The sequence below is a fragment of the Pyricularia pennisetigena genome, chromosome 3, assembly GCF_004337985.1.
Source record: "Pyricularia pennisetigena strain Br36 chromosome 3, whole genome shotgun sequence".
Lineage (NCBI taxonomy): Eukaryota > Fungi > Ascomycota > Sordariomycetes > Magnaporthales > Pyriculariaceae > Pyricularia > Pyricularia pennisetigena.
This window is the reverse complement of record NC_043742.1, coordinates 2966777-2981828: the sequence shown is the minus strand read 5'-3', so window position 1 is coordinate 2981828 and position 15052 is coordinate 2966777. Positions and strand designations below refer to the sequence as shown.

The window sequence follows — 15052 nt, the reverse complement described above, 5'->3', positions numbered from 1 at the left end:
TTCGCGATTTAAACAATTTAATAATCCGTAATTTTGGATATATTTTGTATAAGATAAACCAAATTTTTTCGGTATTTGCTTAACCGGCCTGTTATTTGTATAACCTGTGTTTTAATATTTTGGAAGGTTTTTGGGGTCCCGAAAATAAAATTGGTCATATTTTAATCCGAATTATGGTTCAAAATTGTTATTTGGGTCATTTTTAAGTTAAAGTTCACTCTTCGATCCAAAATTAATATCTAAAAAGGTATTACCGGCCAAATCCTGGTTTTACAGAAACCGGGAAATTACGTTACGAACCGATAAACCGGTTATAAAAACGTTTTAATAGGCGGTAAAAAACCGTTTTCGCTATTAAGGCGCAATAATATTTAACGACGTAAAAAGATTTATTTATTACCGGTAATAGGTTTTAACAGGGTTGAAAACAAAAACATTTAACGGTTAAACAAAATGTAGATTATAAATAAGTAAATATTCGAAAGAAACCCTGTTTTCAAAGATGTTAGTTACAAGTTTAATTAGTTATTACGTTAAAGCTCAAGTTGATATCAATACCCGTTATTTTATACTAATATGTGGCTTTATTTCTGGTAGAAAAGCCTGTTTTAAAAATTTTTAACTGATTTTAAAACTAAACCAACCTATGGGAGTCGAATTATACGTTTAATCTTTGATATGAGGTGGAATGATTGCGTTTAGAAAATATTACCCGTTTAAATAACGGTTAAAATAAAATTATTTTCTTACAACTAGCGTTTCAATAATCGACGCCCAAATAATATTTAACGTATACATAATTTTACTTTAATTCCGGCGTTTTACGAAAAATAAACCGTCTATTTTTCCGGCCGTTGTATCGCTTTATTGGAAACCGTTTTCGTTTATATTTACGATATTTTTGGGTTTGATTTCAAATTCGGTAATTATTCGTTAGTGTTAAATATAAAACGCCCGGATTAATTTGGCCGTAATTTTTTTAATTCGCGTATTTTCCCAAAAAATCCCGAAATTGGTTTTAATATTTTTATTACGGCGTAAAAAATCGGCCAACCAACGTTTACCGAAAACGTTTACGCGTATTTTGGCGGTATGAGAAAAAATGAAATTTCTAATTATTTGGTGCGTGGACGTTTTTCCAACGAATTTTTTGATTTTGATTTAACGGTTAACGAACTTTTTTTATACGTTAGAAAATAGCTTATATGGTTTATAGGTTTATTTCGATCGAAACGCCGTCGAAATGACGTATAAGGCTGATTTTGAGTACGGCCCACTGCGCGGCCGCTTTATTTTTCAAAATGCCTGATTTTACGGTTTTAACCGCTTGGGTAAGCCTAAGTTCCAAAATTTGCGGTATTGCGGCTTTTTTCGGCTTTAAAAACACGTTATTTGCGGTGCGTGGTCGCCTTGAAGTAGGTGGGTTGTGTTAACGATACTAGAAATTGCTAACAAAATAGGTGTCTATGTTAGGTGCATGTCCACTTGTGGGTCACCCAATGTAGAAACAAAAAATGAAAATATACACAAATTGTTAATGAACAAAACTTTTAAATATATAAAACAATTTTTGTATTGAAATGAAAGCAAAAAAGGCTTTCTATATCAAAGTAAGAATAATATTTAATTTGGTGTTTTTTTGGAACGCAAAATAAAATCATGTGTAATTAAATATTTATGTTTAAAGTTTCGATAGTAAAATTTATAGTGTAAAAACAAGCAATTCTTAAATACCACAGCATGCTGCTTTACGCTCCACAGAAAATACCTGATTAAGCTCTATTCTACACTTTATAAATATAAGTTCTCTGTTTGTTTATTCACATAAAATTGATTTTATATTTGAATATTTTATTTGCAAGCAATTTATATGTATTTTTTAGTTTTCAACTTCAATAATTAATTAATTAGTAGCTATGCCCGCGAGCCAGGCAGGCTTAGTCAGCCAATCTGTGTTTCAAACCGCCTGATAATATATAATTTACGATATATTTATAGCAATTAATTCGAGTTTTAAAAAACAAAAATATGGTTTTGTCTAAAAGCCCAATCTCTCATTCAAAAAAATGCCCTATATGGATAAAGTATATATCATCAAGTAGCCAATCCCTGGTTTTATCTAGGTACAGGCTCTGGTCTTCATTGAATCATTGGTTAAAATGTTATAAAAGGTTGATTATAACTTCAGGGTGGCCACTTCCGGGTCATGACCACTTGTAGGTCACCCACTGTAATACTCAGTTGTGATTAATTAAGTCAAAATCGAAAGAATACATGGGTTTGGGGTTAGATACAAATATCAATACAATTATGAATAGCAGTTTAATGTACGTTTTTAAATGTATAGTTGGGCGAATGTAATATCAGTCGTTTCCAACTTTTTTATAGCGGTATTCTTTCTTGTTATTTATTGATTTTTTATTTCTTTTTTATTCTTTCCATTTTATTACAGAATGCTTGGGCTTTTGCACTTTGGGCGTAGAGTAGGCATATATATTATGACGTGTTGTTGATCGGCTTTTCGTAATGTCGATCGATCAACGGAACGTTGTTATACGAGTAAAAAGATATATATTAATTGTCTGTTCTATGAAACTGTCTAGAGGTGAGTTTCTGAACGTCCTTCCATCTTATACTTCGCAATTGGGCGGGTGAGTCACGTGCAATTGGCCTGTGCGGCATTGCACGTGATTCATCGCTCTATTGTTGATTTGACCGCGATTCCCTCTATTCCAACACGTGTCCAGTTTCTGGGCGAATATTTCACTAAATAAAACGTAAAATAACCAGATAGGTAAAATAAATACATTTATAATAAAATTACAATCGAAACACCTTTATACTTTGATTAATTCCAACAATAACAAAATGACAGGCTTAGGAATCGGATCTTATGCATAAGTGACAGGCTAAGTTAAATACAATCAGAAATGATTGGCTTTGTTAATTTGTTATAGAAACAAATATTAGACCCAAATATTTTGTTTGAAATGCTAATTTTATTTATTAATTTGAAAGAAATATAAAAAGACTAATATATACTCTAAGAAACTTATAATTATTTGTGAGTATTTTAAAGACATTTTTATTAATGGTAATTGCTACATAATATTAATATTAACAGGCGTATTAGGTGTTAACCTAAAAACCGCGTAGTATAACTAATGCATTTAATGCATTATTACTATAGTAAGCCAAGGTTATATGAGTGGGTAAACAATGTATTAAATGGAAATAGTGCGTGAGAAAACAACAACATATTAGTGGGAAAATTTTGCTCTGTCTTTTTATATACCCTTCGACATTAAAATGGGTGTCCGCGCACCAAAACACGTTCCGGTACCGCAAGTCGATTTTCGGTAGATTATTTTATGTCAGTTTAGCAGAAAATAACTTTCTTCGCTAGCAAACAACTTTCAAACTCAGACGCATTTAAATTTCCTAATATAAACTAATTAAATAGCAGGTGCAGGGCGGATTGAAACCCGGTTTAGTGTGATTAACCGCATTGGTTAAATCTTAACTCGCAATTTCTGCATTAATAAAATCATAGAATAATCCACTCATACAAGCAACCCCATTTAGACTATATACAAGTAAAAGTGGACCTATTACACGGATAATAATATATATAATTAACATTCGTAAATGGATTTATTATTTAGTCTTATTATTCTTTATAAAAGATTAAAGAATTAATATATCAAAGTTGATAAAGCACCAAAATCATAAAAGATTTACAATAATTTTACACGGCAATATTCACATAATTTTCAATTTTGATATTAATTACATCAACTCATTCACTACAGGCGTTAGAATAACAAATAAAAAGAATTCAACTTAATATTCAAATACTATTACAATTACGCAGCTAATAGCGCCGTCTTTGCTGAAAAAGTAGCAAAATTCGAAATAATAAAACGTAAATTACCGCATATGTTTGGGACTTTTATTTATTTTGTTATTTAAATGTTAACGTTTGTAGAGTATTTTAACTGCAGTTTGGCGGATACAGTGTATTTACAGTGCGAATATACTGCAAATACGGGTTTTGAGCGACGAAATCCGACAGAATTTCCACAAATTAAAACGAACGCCATTTTTTCAATCACTTACTTTGTCGAAAACCCATGTGGGTGAAAGGTACATGGAGCGTTCGGTCCACCCTGCTTCGCATGGTGATTTAGTTTGAGCACTGAAACTACGGCAGTGGTTAATTTACCCCGCTCGCCAGGTTGTGGATTTTGCTGTACTTTGAGAGCTTGGCGGGACATTTGATTGGAGCATCTTGCTGCAGTCGTAGTGACCAGACCTACCTAGGCAGGTATGCATTGACTGGAGCCATCTGAAATTTGTCTGGGTGTACCTTTAATTGTCATCAAAGAAAAAAGAAAAAAGTCTATGTGGCATCCGTCGAGCTCACTCTTGATCCATATGATACGATAAAGGGAGTAAAAAATGGAATACAAAACTTGTGTATGCTCTACTTCATCGTGGGCTTCATCAGCACCGCGGATTTCATGACTTTGTCAGCATCTACAAAAGCAGACAGAAGCACAAATCCTACTTAACCCAGAGGATCTAAGAATCCGAAACGGCCGCTAGGTTGATGTCTGAAAGACTGAAACTACAACGCATGACATGATACCAACTTTTCAATTATGTAGACTTTGATTGATGTATAGCCTCAAAATGCATTTTGTTATCCTATGTTACAGGATTCTATAGGTACATGGCAACCTCCCACTAACGCCCCTAAAGCAACCGCCCACCCTAAAAAGATTTATTCCCTCAAACAGACAGCTTATATACCAGAGTCCTCCTGCAGCACCCTGTTGGTGGTCTGGTACGAAGCCCAGGCGGAACAGCTGCTCTCCAAGGCGGCCTGATCCATGAGCCCCAGCATCTCGCTCTGGCGCTCGACAAACTGCATGGCGAAGCCCTCGCTCGTGTGCCAGCCGATATGGCAATGCATGAGCCAGGCACCCGGGTTGTCGGTCTGGAACGCGATGACGAGGTGGCCGGACGCGGGCAGCATGGCGGTGTCGCGGCGCGGCGGGTTCGCGAGGTTGAGCGCCGTGGTGCCGGGCTGGTAGTCGCCCTCGCCCTGCGCCAGGACGTAAAAGTCGTGCCCGTGCAGGTGGATCGGGTGCGGCACGGCCAGCGTGGTCTGGATGGCGAGGTAGATCCACTCATCGGGCTTGTCGAGCACCATGACGGCGTTGGAGCTCTCGAAGACGCTCGTGTTGCCGCTCGCCACCTGCATCACCGTCGGGTTCTTCCAGTCCACCAACATCGTGGTCGTGTTGAGGTACCACCGGAACAGATTCTCCGTGTTGAAGGACACGGACGCCGTCTGGGTGTCGGCCCACGTGCTCGCGCCCACGTTCTTGGCCACGTGTGGGATCAGGTTTGCCGGGTCCTCGTCGTCGCAGCTGTCGTCGTAGTCGTGCCCGGCCGTGGTCGGGATTTGGTCCGAAGCCTGGCCGTAGTAGACGATGCCGCGGATGTTGTTGGCGTTGCTGTTGCCGCTGCAGGCCGACTGAGGGATTGCGCGTACCCAGAAGGCGTCGGCGGTCGCGGCTTGGTTGGCCGTCACGATCACGTCGTACCGCTGGCCCATGCCAATGCTTACAAAGTTGGTGGTGTACGGCTTGATGGGCACAAAATCACTCCCGATGACGGTCAAGGTGTGGTTGTCAATCGAGAACTTCCAGTGCGTGTCGATGGCTCCGTTCACCAACCGGATCCGGTAGGACTTGCCCTCGGTGAAGGTCGTATTCCATCTGTGGCCGGTGGTCTGGTTGTCACTGGACGTGTAGACGTTTGTGCCGTTGAGCAGGCCTTGGTCTAGAGTCGGTGGGCCAGAGGCCTCGGCCTCGTGGTAGAGCTCGTCCACTGTTTGAATATCCCAGTCGTTGAGGAACAGCATCCCCAGGTCCTCGTCATAGTTTTGCGTTGCTGGTCCGTTGATGACGAGACCGCCCAACATTCCTTGCCAAGCCTTGAGTGTTGAGCTCAGTCAGCATCGTGCCAGGGGTGCTGTCGTTAAAATCGCCAACGCAAGCAGCTAACTCACCTGCAGTGCCCAGTGGGAATGGTACCAACTCGAGCCGTATTGAGTAGCACGCCATTTATAAGTCACGGTCGAGCCCGGGGGCGTCGGGCATTGCGTAATGGCTGTAACACCATCGTTCTCGTTGGTGTAGTTCTGTCTGATGCCGTGAAAGTGCATGCTGGTACCGTTGTTGGATGCAGGGTCGAGGTTGTTGGTGACATGGACGATTACATTATCACCCCAGTCGGCGATCAAGGTAGGTCCAGGGATGCTGCCGTTGATGGCCATTGCACTGTTTTTGTAAGTTAGGATTTGCTTTAACCTTTTTTTCTTTTTTTTTTTTTTTTTTTTTTTTTTATCCAGAGCAAGAACTGCTTACCTGCGCTGTCTGCCATCCGGAGCTACCTGGACGCTCGATAGTTCAAGCCAATACTCTCGGGTGACTCCAGTATCGGGGACTACGGTGTGATAGTCGGTGTCGATACTGAAATCACACCATTGAGAGCGGGTGGTCGGAGTGTTACCGGCGCATGGACTTGCGGCACGAGGAAGCACCTGAGGAGTGCTAAGAGCCGTTGCAAGACTGCAAGTCGAGGCCAACGCCAAGGCGAGTACGTGATGAGCCATTTTCGTAGAGATGAAAAGTCTCAAGGAAATTAAAAAAGAAATAAAAAAAAGAGTGCTGAGGACCTGTAACGAAGGACTGTTGGCAACGGCCAACGAGGGAATGAACGGAAGGGGGTTGGTGGTGAAAACGAGAGTAGAACGACCGAGGAATTGACGAGATATGTTTGTTTATATAGAAAATCCCGCGGCCACGGTGTTCGATCAAGGCCTGGTGTTATTGTGCCTATAGCGCATGGGATCCATCTCGATGTATCTTGGGCCTGACTACGTGACCCTGAAGACGCAGTCTCATATCGCTCTGCTTGTGTCTATAGACCTGCAACGACTTGGCCCCTTTACCGTATCTCGCATTGTCCGGCTCTCCTTTTGCCCACGGCCCTTGGTTTACCGCGACACCGAGAAGCCCACGAGGCCCACATCATGATGCAGCTGTGTGCGCCTCAGGGGTCACCTTTGATCAAACGTCAAAGCACTTCGTTCCTTGCAAAGTTTATGTGCAAACTTGCCCTATCCAGGATGATCGTAATAGAAAATAAGACTCCCCTGACTCCACAGTCCCATTAGAGTGCCGACCCTCCGCAAGCTAAGTCGACCGGCAAACGGTAGTTTCTTTGCATAAACTATAAATGCCAAGTGGGGTTAAGAAAGATCGGTTCATCTTGATATCGAGATAAATGCCGAACAATACGCCGTGGAAGGTATACCATCGGTATGTGGGGGGGACACACTACAACGCAACGAGCCCAAAATCACACCAAAAGTCGCCATTTTCACAAAAACCATGACCAATCCGGTATAAAAGCAGCAAACGTGTCATTTGCAAATCAAATAAAAGTCTAATAGGATAAGTACGTATTAGACTTTTAATTTAATCATTTGTGAGTTATGTAATTGGTAAGATTTTCACATAACAATGTTAAAAGTTTGGAGAAAACTGCATTCCCTCTACATCCCCTGCAATCCACTGTGACGGCATTCTTTTTCAGCTTTTGTTCGGTTATGTTTATGTTTATGATTATAATTAACGATAAAATTCGTCAATACTGGTGTGTGGTAAAAATATAGGGTTTTAAGCTTTATATCGCACATTTTTTTTTTTTTTGTTTGCGAATATTCTGAATTTATTTAATTATTTATTGTTGAAAACCACGAGTTTTGGTGTGATTTTGGGATTCTTGCGTCATTTTGGACAGGTGCTGCAGTACCCTCAGCCGCCGGGAGGCCACCGTTGCATTCAGGGTGTTTGACGCATGCAGGTGTAAATGGTAGCCTAGAGTCCCAGCTTTAACAGCCTGGAATGGTTCAGATGGGGCTTCCAGCTTTTCTCAATCCCCTAAGCCCCATCACCCCCTTTTCCCGGCGTAGGGCTTAAGACTTGCGCTAAGGTGCCAAGGAATTAAGTGCTTGCAGTTGTGGGGCTTGGGAGGCTCTTAGGGGCCCGTTGCTTGTTTTCCCTCCCACATGCCGAGATCACTACGTGCCACTTTTTTTGCCTATACTACGAACTTGCGTATAGTGCAATCAGAACTAACCCTGCAAGCCGGCAAATAAGCCTCGTCAGGTTCTGATAAACATCTGCAAAACACAGACTGTTTCTTGACTCGACGGAGACCTTGCGGGTCTTGAATGTGAATAGAGGAAATGGCACGTACAAACTGCCGCTGCAGCTTGCGGTACACGTGCGGTTTTGAATCCCTTTGTGTATATATGTATATATATCCGGCCACTCCCGTCTACCTACCGGGGCAAACGTCTAGATTTTACTCAGATCTCATCTCAATTTCTTCTTTTTTTCACCACTATTTGAAAGTCACTCGTTTGTTCTCGCCCTCACTGTGCCCATACGCAAAGATGCTCCGCGCTTTCATCTTGGCCCTCGCCGTCGTTGGCGTTTCATCCCTGCCTCAGCCACAGGGACGTTCACATGGCATGGTTCCAGTAGGCTTTGGTTTATATGCCTATGGTTCCAAGATAGGCGGTTTCGCTGTAAACCGTGTCAATGGTTTGTCAATCATCTATCTTCCCATATCGCTTGGCTACGACTCACAGAAGACCTCGTGCAACGCAGGTGATGTGTTTTTGAACAGTACAGTTGGCCCCAACACCGAGTTTTTCACCAGTACGTTTCTTGACCCTCTCCTGCTTGCTTTTGCTGCCCCATCGGCGCCGTCATAAAAGTCCAACATCTCACGGCCAGTTTACAGTCAACACCTCGGCCAACACCATTTCCCATGCCAAGACAGGCGATAAACTTGCCATCCCTACGACGTCCGGCTTCGTCACATTCCTGCCCAAGGATGGGCCCGAGAATCCGGCTCTTGAGACCTCAGGCATGAGAATCTTTGGAAACACGCTCTTCTTCGTCGGCGCAAGCGGCCAGTTGGAGACGGGGTGGACCGCCGTGCCGATCGGTGAGGACAGCACGGCGTTCCGGTTGGGTTGGAACGTCACCTCGGATGGCGCCGTACCTCTGGCTCTCCGGACCATCGCTCCAGGACCTCTCAACGGGGCTATCCAACCGGGAACGAATGGAACCGCTCCTGCGGCTGCATCTTAAGGGGGTTTTGTGTCTTGAGTGGCTTTTGGACCTAGTTAGGGGAAGGGCGGAAGATCTGAAGCGATGTCGATGTCGGGTAGTGTTCCCTTTGCGCTCGCTGAGTTCAACGGCAAAGTCGATCACGTGAAACTGAGCACTGTCAAAAGGGGCTCAGCGGGAGGCCTGTCCAGTAAACACAATTGCGTGAGCGAGTATCTTGAAAGAATCGTCCGTTTATTATTCCTACAGAAACAAAACAAAATCAAGAAATATTGCACGGATGAGAAAATCTTTCAAGGCAGAGCCCACTTTCCAAACCACTCAAGAATAATATCTGTTGCGTTGAAAGCCGCCGTTGGTCCTCCGGCATTGTCGGAATTCTCGACCAGACTGGGCCAGTCGTGCGGGATGTTATCGCCATCATAGAAAAGCGTGACCCTCTCATCCTTCCAGGCGCTCTTGACCCCGTTCTGACTCCCCTTGATGGTCGAGTTGACCTGCGTGCCCTTGAGCCCGTCCCTGAAGGCCCACTGCCTCACCCAGTGCCTGATGTCCGGCAGGCAGCTCTTTGTCCCCGTCCGAAACTCGCCGCCGTAGGGGATGGTCGGGTCGTCACCGCCGTGGAAAGCCAGCATGGGGGTGTCGGTGCGCTCCGTGTCGCAGGGGATGGCGACGTCGGCCGTCGGCTCGCACGTGTTCCTGGTCTGGTCCAGGATGTAGTAGGCGCCGCTGACGGGAGCAAACGCGGCAAACCGCTTGCTGAGCACCTTATCGCACGCCAGCTTCTGCCCGACGAACCCGCCGCCCTGCGACTTGCCGGCGGCGTAGACGCGCTTCTCGTCCAGACACAGCTTGCCCCCGAGTATCTGCAGCACGTCCTTGGTGAAGCCCAGGTCGTCAATGTCCCTGGCCTCAGGCGCCACCTGCCACTGCGCCCTGTCGCTGCCGTTCGGGGTCAGGGCCTGCAGGTAAACGACTATGTATTCGTCGTTGCGGAAAGCATCCGTGAAGCCGTCCAGCTTGACCTGCTTCTCGATGGTGCCGCCGGCGCCGTGGTACGACAAGATTACCGGTGTCTTTTTGGACTGCGTGTAGGACTTTGGCAGGTGGACGCGGTAACGCCTGTTGGTGGTGGGGGTGAACTGATCCGCGCTCAACTCCCCTGGTGTGAATGGCGGTGTTGTCGCTGAGCATGGGCACGAGGCGGCGGCTGCCGTCGATGCTGCTGCGAGCAGGGCGATGGGTTGTAAAATCTGCATGGTTGCCAGTGGGGGTGGAGTAATGGACAAACAAGGTTTATGCGACGGACAAACAAAGTTTATGCAATAGACAAACAGAGTTTGGGAAACGTTTTCCGTTCACAAACTCAATCAGTGAACGAGATGAATTTCAGGGATCCCCCCCAAAAAATAAAAATAAAAAATAAAAAGGGACGAATCCTGCACTGGCACATTCCGCGACTGGCCATGTTATTTATGGGACGAACACGAAGATCGACTCGATGCGATTCGGATAGCGCGGCGATTCTTAGAGGGGGGCTGAGCAGCCACTGTACTGTAAGCGTCCAGGGGGGCGTGATGGCGCTTTCCCCCCTTGGAGATGGGCTATGCGTCAGCAAAGGTTTGTGTGAATTTCATTGCCCTGGCCCATCGGTGCCTTGGGCCAGCGCCAATTGGGATGGTTTGCTTTTACTAAGAACTTGGGGGGATTAGTGGGGGGACTTGCCAAGCCCTAGACCTAACTCAGCATGGAACGTCAGGTTAGCGCTTGGCACCCAATTCCCGGTAAGTTGGTTGCGGCTTCTGGAAACACAAGAAGGGGTCATATCCAAAAGCTTGCCACAACGTCCAATATTCTGCAGCTTCTGCATGATCAAAGCTAATTGTGTGGATTTTAAACAGTTTTGTCGATAACACCGTTTTCGATAAATGAACTGACGATTCAAGGTGAACCAAATGACACACAAACTAAACACTGGAGTCACCAGGATTAAAATTTACAAGCTAGTCAACTGCCTCTTAGCGTCTCACCAACCATTATTACTAAGAGCTCGGCAGATATTGCAACATCTTTACATTATTGACATGCCATTCCACACCTTCACTCATAGTCAGGTGGTCGATGTAGGATGACGTTGGACCACATGATACGCAATGTGGAAGCAAAGCAGACAAACCATGTCACTCCTTGGAATCACCCAAGCAAAACACGGTTTCATTAACGATCTGGACACTTTGGCTTCTCCCGTGGAAAAAATACCAGCCGACACTCCTCACTCCGCGGCCGGTTACCGTTCAACTCGACAGCCTCCATCGTCTGATCCGTAGTCTCAGCCGGACATCGCAGCACAAAATCCCTCACCACAGCAGTGACCACCATCCGCATGACCATCCACGCCATCGTCTTCCCGGGACACCTCCGAATCCCGATCCCGAACGGCGCCGTGCAGCGATCACCACCATCAGCCGCTCGAACACCCGCGTCCACCCACCGCGTTGGATCCCACACATCATGGCTGCCGTGCTGACACCTGCGGCTGAGCGAATGGTTGTGCATGACGACAACGGTGCCAGCAGGCAGGAAGTACCGGCCGCCGAGGACCATCGCCCCGCCCGCTCCCACGATGCGGTTGCTAGTCAGCGCCACTGGGCCGCGGTACCGCAGCTCCTCCTTGATGACGGCGTCGAGCAGGTCTGGCCTCGCGTTGGTACCCTCCGCCGCGGCCAGCTCGTCCCGCAGTTGTTCCACCAACGCCGGGCGACGGCTGAGCTCAAACAAAATCCAGGCCAGCGTCGCGGCAGTGGTCTCGGAGCCGGCGAGTAGTCCGCCAGCCGTGTCGGCGCTCAGCAGATCCAAGTCCTCGATGCCGTGCTCCATGCGCATCTGCTTGCGCTGGAGATGGAGCGCTGACGACTGGACGCCCAAGCTGCGTCCCTTTTCTGCTGCAAGATCGTTGAGCTTCTTCCCCAAGGCCAAGAGTTTTGCTCCTGATCCGAGGCTGCGGAACAGTCTGGTGTGGGACAGCAAGTGCTCCCTCGACGACAGCATATCCAGAAACGAAACGAGGACGTCGGGCATGCACAGGCGGTTGGCTACGCAGCGGTTGAAAAGGCTGTTCGCCTCAAGTACTTCGCGGGTCGCGGCGTCCGAAATCTCGGTCCCGATGAGGGTCAGGGCCGACGCCTTGATGGTCAGCATACGCAGCGGCCTGACGACGTCGACAACGCCACCGGATCTCAGGGCACCCAGCAGTACTCCCACTTGACGATCGATTACTCCCTGCCACTGCTGCATATTGGTCTCTCTGGTCGCCTCCTGTACCGCCTGCCTGCGACCTCTAACCAGGTCCAACTCGGGCACCATGATGCTCCAGCTGTGGCCGCCCAGGTTCAGGGCACGCACGATCTTGGTGCCGGTGGTGGCATGTTGCTTGCCGAAGAGGGCCTTGAGGGACGGCGTATCGTTGAGCAGGACGACGGTGGGGCTGAGGCGGACGATTCCGTTGGTTTCGTCGCCGTGGGAAAGCAGGATGGCATGCGAGGCCGGGGCCAGGCGGCGATGCCAGCGTTGGTAGAAGAACCAAACATGGCTGACGCGGGTGTACCATGGGCCCGGTATATCAGACAAGTCTGGCCTGCGCACAGGAGCCAAGAAGAGCTTCAGAAACAACTGGAGCAGGAGGAGGAGGAGGAGGAGGAGGAGGATAAAGACAGCCAATGAGTAGGTGACATCCGGAAAGATAGCCGAGGTAGGGAGGGACGGCCGAAGAGATGCTCCATAGCCTGGACATTTTGGCTTCATCTTGGATTCGATCGAGGTGATCCTGAACAAAAAAAAAAAAAAAAAAAAAAAAAAGAGAGAATAAGGAAAGCACCGCAAGGAAACATCGGTGGAGAAGAACAAAAAGTCTCTACTTTGCCACCATCCCAAGCCTCTCTCTCCACCCTGCCTCGTCGCTACCGACCTGCCGGTACCGGAACCACCTGAGAATAGTCGGAGTGGAACTTTTGTCGCTACATTGATATCCCGCCAATGTGATTGGGCCAACAGCACCAGCATAAATTCTTGTCCAAATGTGATAACTCCCTACATACCTTTTACGGACTCGTCGCATGCATGTAGTGGATCGTCTCAAGGGACCATCGGTTGGCGTACGTCACTAGCGTCGTCAAAAAAAAAATCCTCAAGGATAGGGGCGGGGAGTGTGTTGCTATATAAAGTGGTCAGGCGGACATCCCACCAATCCCCAATGAATAATGACTATGATCCAGCTGTCAAATCTAAGTGGACCTCTTGCCAAGACAAGGAATCGTTCGCGGATGCTTCAGTCCCATTTTCATCATTATGAAGAATGAGCCACACAAACACGACTGCTTGTCAAGGGACAAGAACAATGACTGGTCACTTCAAACACTCTGTTTTCCATATGATCTAGTCCTTCTTTGCAACATTCATCTCCACCAAGCTTGACAAGAGACCACAATGACAGGAGTGATTGGACAGAGACCGCTATTTGCCATTACCAACGGCCTGTTTCCTGTCATTTTCCATTTACCTATAACAGTATTTGAAATTTACCGCTGGCTCTTTGCTCGGATTGGGCGTATGCAGTGGTCTCCAGGTCATTGGCTGACCTTCTGTGTATTTTTAGGAAAAGAGAGAGAAAGAAGAAAAAAAAAAAAAAAAGAAAAGAAAAGAAAACATGCGATTTATTCAGAAAGTACTGTCTTGGTTGGCTTTACACTCAAACTTGCTGTCTAAAAGACCATCCGTGCGTATTATGTGATTTTACAAAAATAGCCCTTAGACATGCTCCTCGACTTTGAACTTTGAAGGCTCAACTTACCCATTCAGCACAAGCGACATTACCAAATCACGTCCCATCGTACTCGCTCATTAGGAATGACCAGATTTGCTGCAGCTTGCTGGCATAGGCAGTCCTCGTTTGAACGTTCAAGGCTGCTTAGCATCTGCCTGCAGCACACTGTGCAAAGATAGCATAGGTATCCGGGTTCTTGAGTGTTTCTTCACTGCTGAGCCTGGAGTAGGGACAAAGTTGTTAACATGCACTTCTGGTCTAACAGTCGCAATGTCCATTAAGCCTTACTTTTGAATCCCTGTCCACTCGTAAGCAACATCTTTGAAATCTGCAGTTTATTACAATGTGACTTCTAGTTAGCACTCGGTTGAAAATCTCGCTATTTTCACCTTGGCAACTACTGGATGTGGAGCGTTACTTACTGAGCGCCAAATGTGTCATTTCATGAACCATTGTCGTGTCTTGAAACCTAGCGCTGCGTCCCTTGCCAGTGCCGCTCAGCCTGAAAAAGCCGGGACATAAAACTATTCTGTGATCTGTATATCGTGCATAGGCTAGATTCTTCGATTCCCCGCTGTCGTATAAGCACAAATTGCTAAAATCGTAGCAGGTGAGAGAGATATCTGCCTTGCCGCTCTTTCGCATTTTGCATTCCTGGTGAATCTTTAAGAAGTTGCTTCGGACATTCCCCATAGCCTCGGGATCCCTGGTCTTGAAGAATTCGGCGGCCAAGTCCTCTTTTTCCAGGGTAGCATTCCAAGCCCAAGAGGCTATGTTGGCACATCTGGAGATGTATCAGGTTGGCTACCAATCTAGTTTCAGAGTCTGGGCTGATCAAATTACCTCTCTAAGGCTTCAGTAATCTGTTCCAATTGATCATGCGAACAACGACTCTTTGTTTCAATGTAAACGCGCTTGGTCAGAGGTTTACCTTCCTGCGGCGTGCAAGCGTAATTCACTCGCTTAGTTACAAACAACTTTCAGAAATGTTCTTGTTCTTCTGCGGAAT

The 15052-nt window shown here is 46.3% G+C and overlaps 4 protein-coding genes across 4 annotated transcripts; 1 reads left to right on the top strand and 3 right to left on the bottom strand.

Annotated features, from left to right (window-relative positions):
• Window positions 1-4807: 4807 nt before the first annotated feature.
• On the bottom strand, window positions 4808-6688 carry PpBr36_02615 (uncharacterized protein; the record flags this gene model as incomplete). The annotated part of the gene is made up of 3 exons (XM_029889794.1): window positions 4808-6007; window positions 6083-6353; window positions 6441-6688. 3 exons carry the CDS (start codon window positions 6686-6688, stop codon window positions 4808-4810), a joined length of 1719 nt encoding a protein of 572 aa, XP_029753068.1.
• Window positions 6689-8539: 1851 nt separating this feature from the next.
• PpBr36_02614 (uncharacterized protein) lies at window positions 8540-9245 on the top strand (the record flags this gene model as incomplete). The annotated part of the gene is made up of 2 exons (XM_029889793.1): window positions 8540-8811; window positions 8867-9245. The coding sequence occupies 2 exons, from the start codon at window positions 8540-8542 to the stop codon at window positions 9243-9245; spliced, it is 651 nt and encodes a 216-aa protein (XP_029752899.1).
• A 272-nt stretch (window positions 9246-9517) lies between these two features.
• PpBr36_02613 (uncharacterized protein) lies at window positions 9518-10483 on the bottom strand (the record flags this gene model as incomplete). The annotated part of the gene is made up of 1 exon (XM_029889792.1): window positions 9518-10483. The coding sequence occupies one exon, from the start codon at window positions 10481-10483 to the stop codon at window positions 9518-9520; it is 966 nt and encodes a 321-aa protein (XP_029753066.1).
• A 958-nt stretch (window positions 10484-11441) lies between these two features.
• PpBr36_02612 (uncharacterized protein) lies at window positions 11442-13025 on the bottom strand (the record flags this gene model as incomplete). The annotated part of the gene is made up of 1 exon (XM_029889791.1): window positions 11442-13025. The coding sequence occupies one exon, from the start codon at window positions 13023-13025 to the stop codon at window positions 11442-11444; it is 1584 nt and encodes a 527-aa protein (XP_029753067.1).
• Window positions 13026-15052: the final 2027 nt, after the last annotated feature.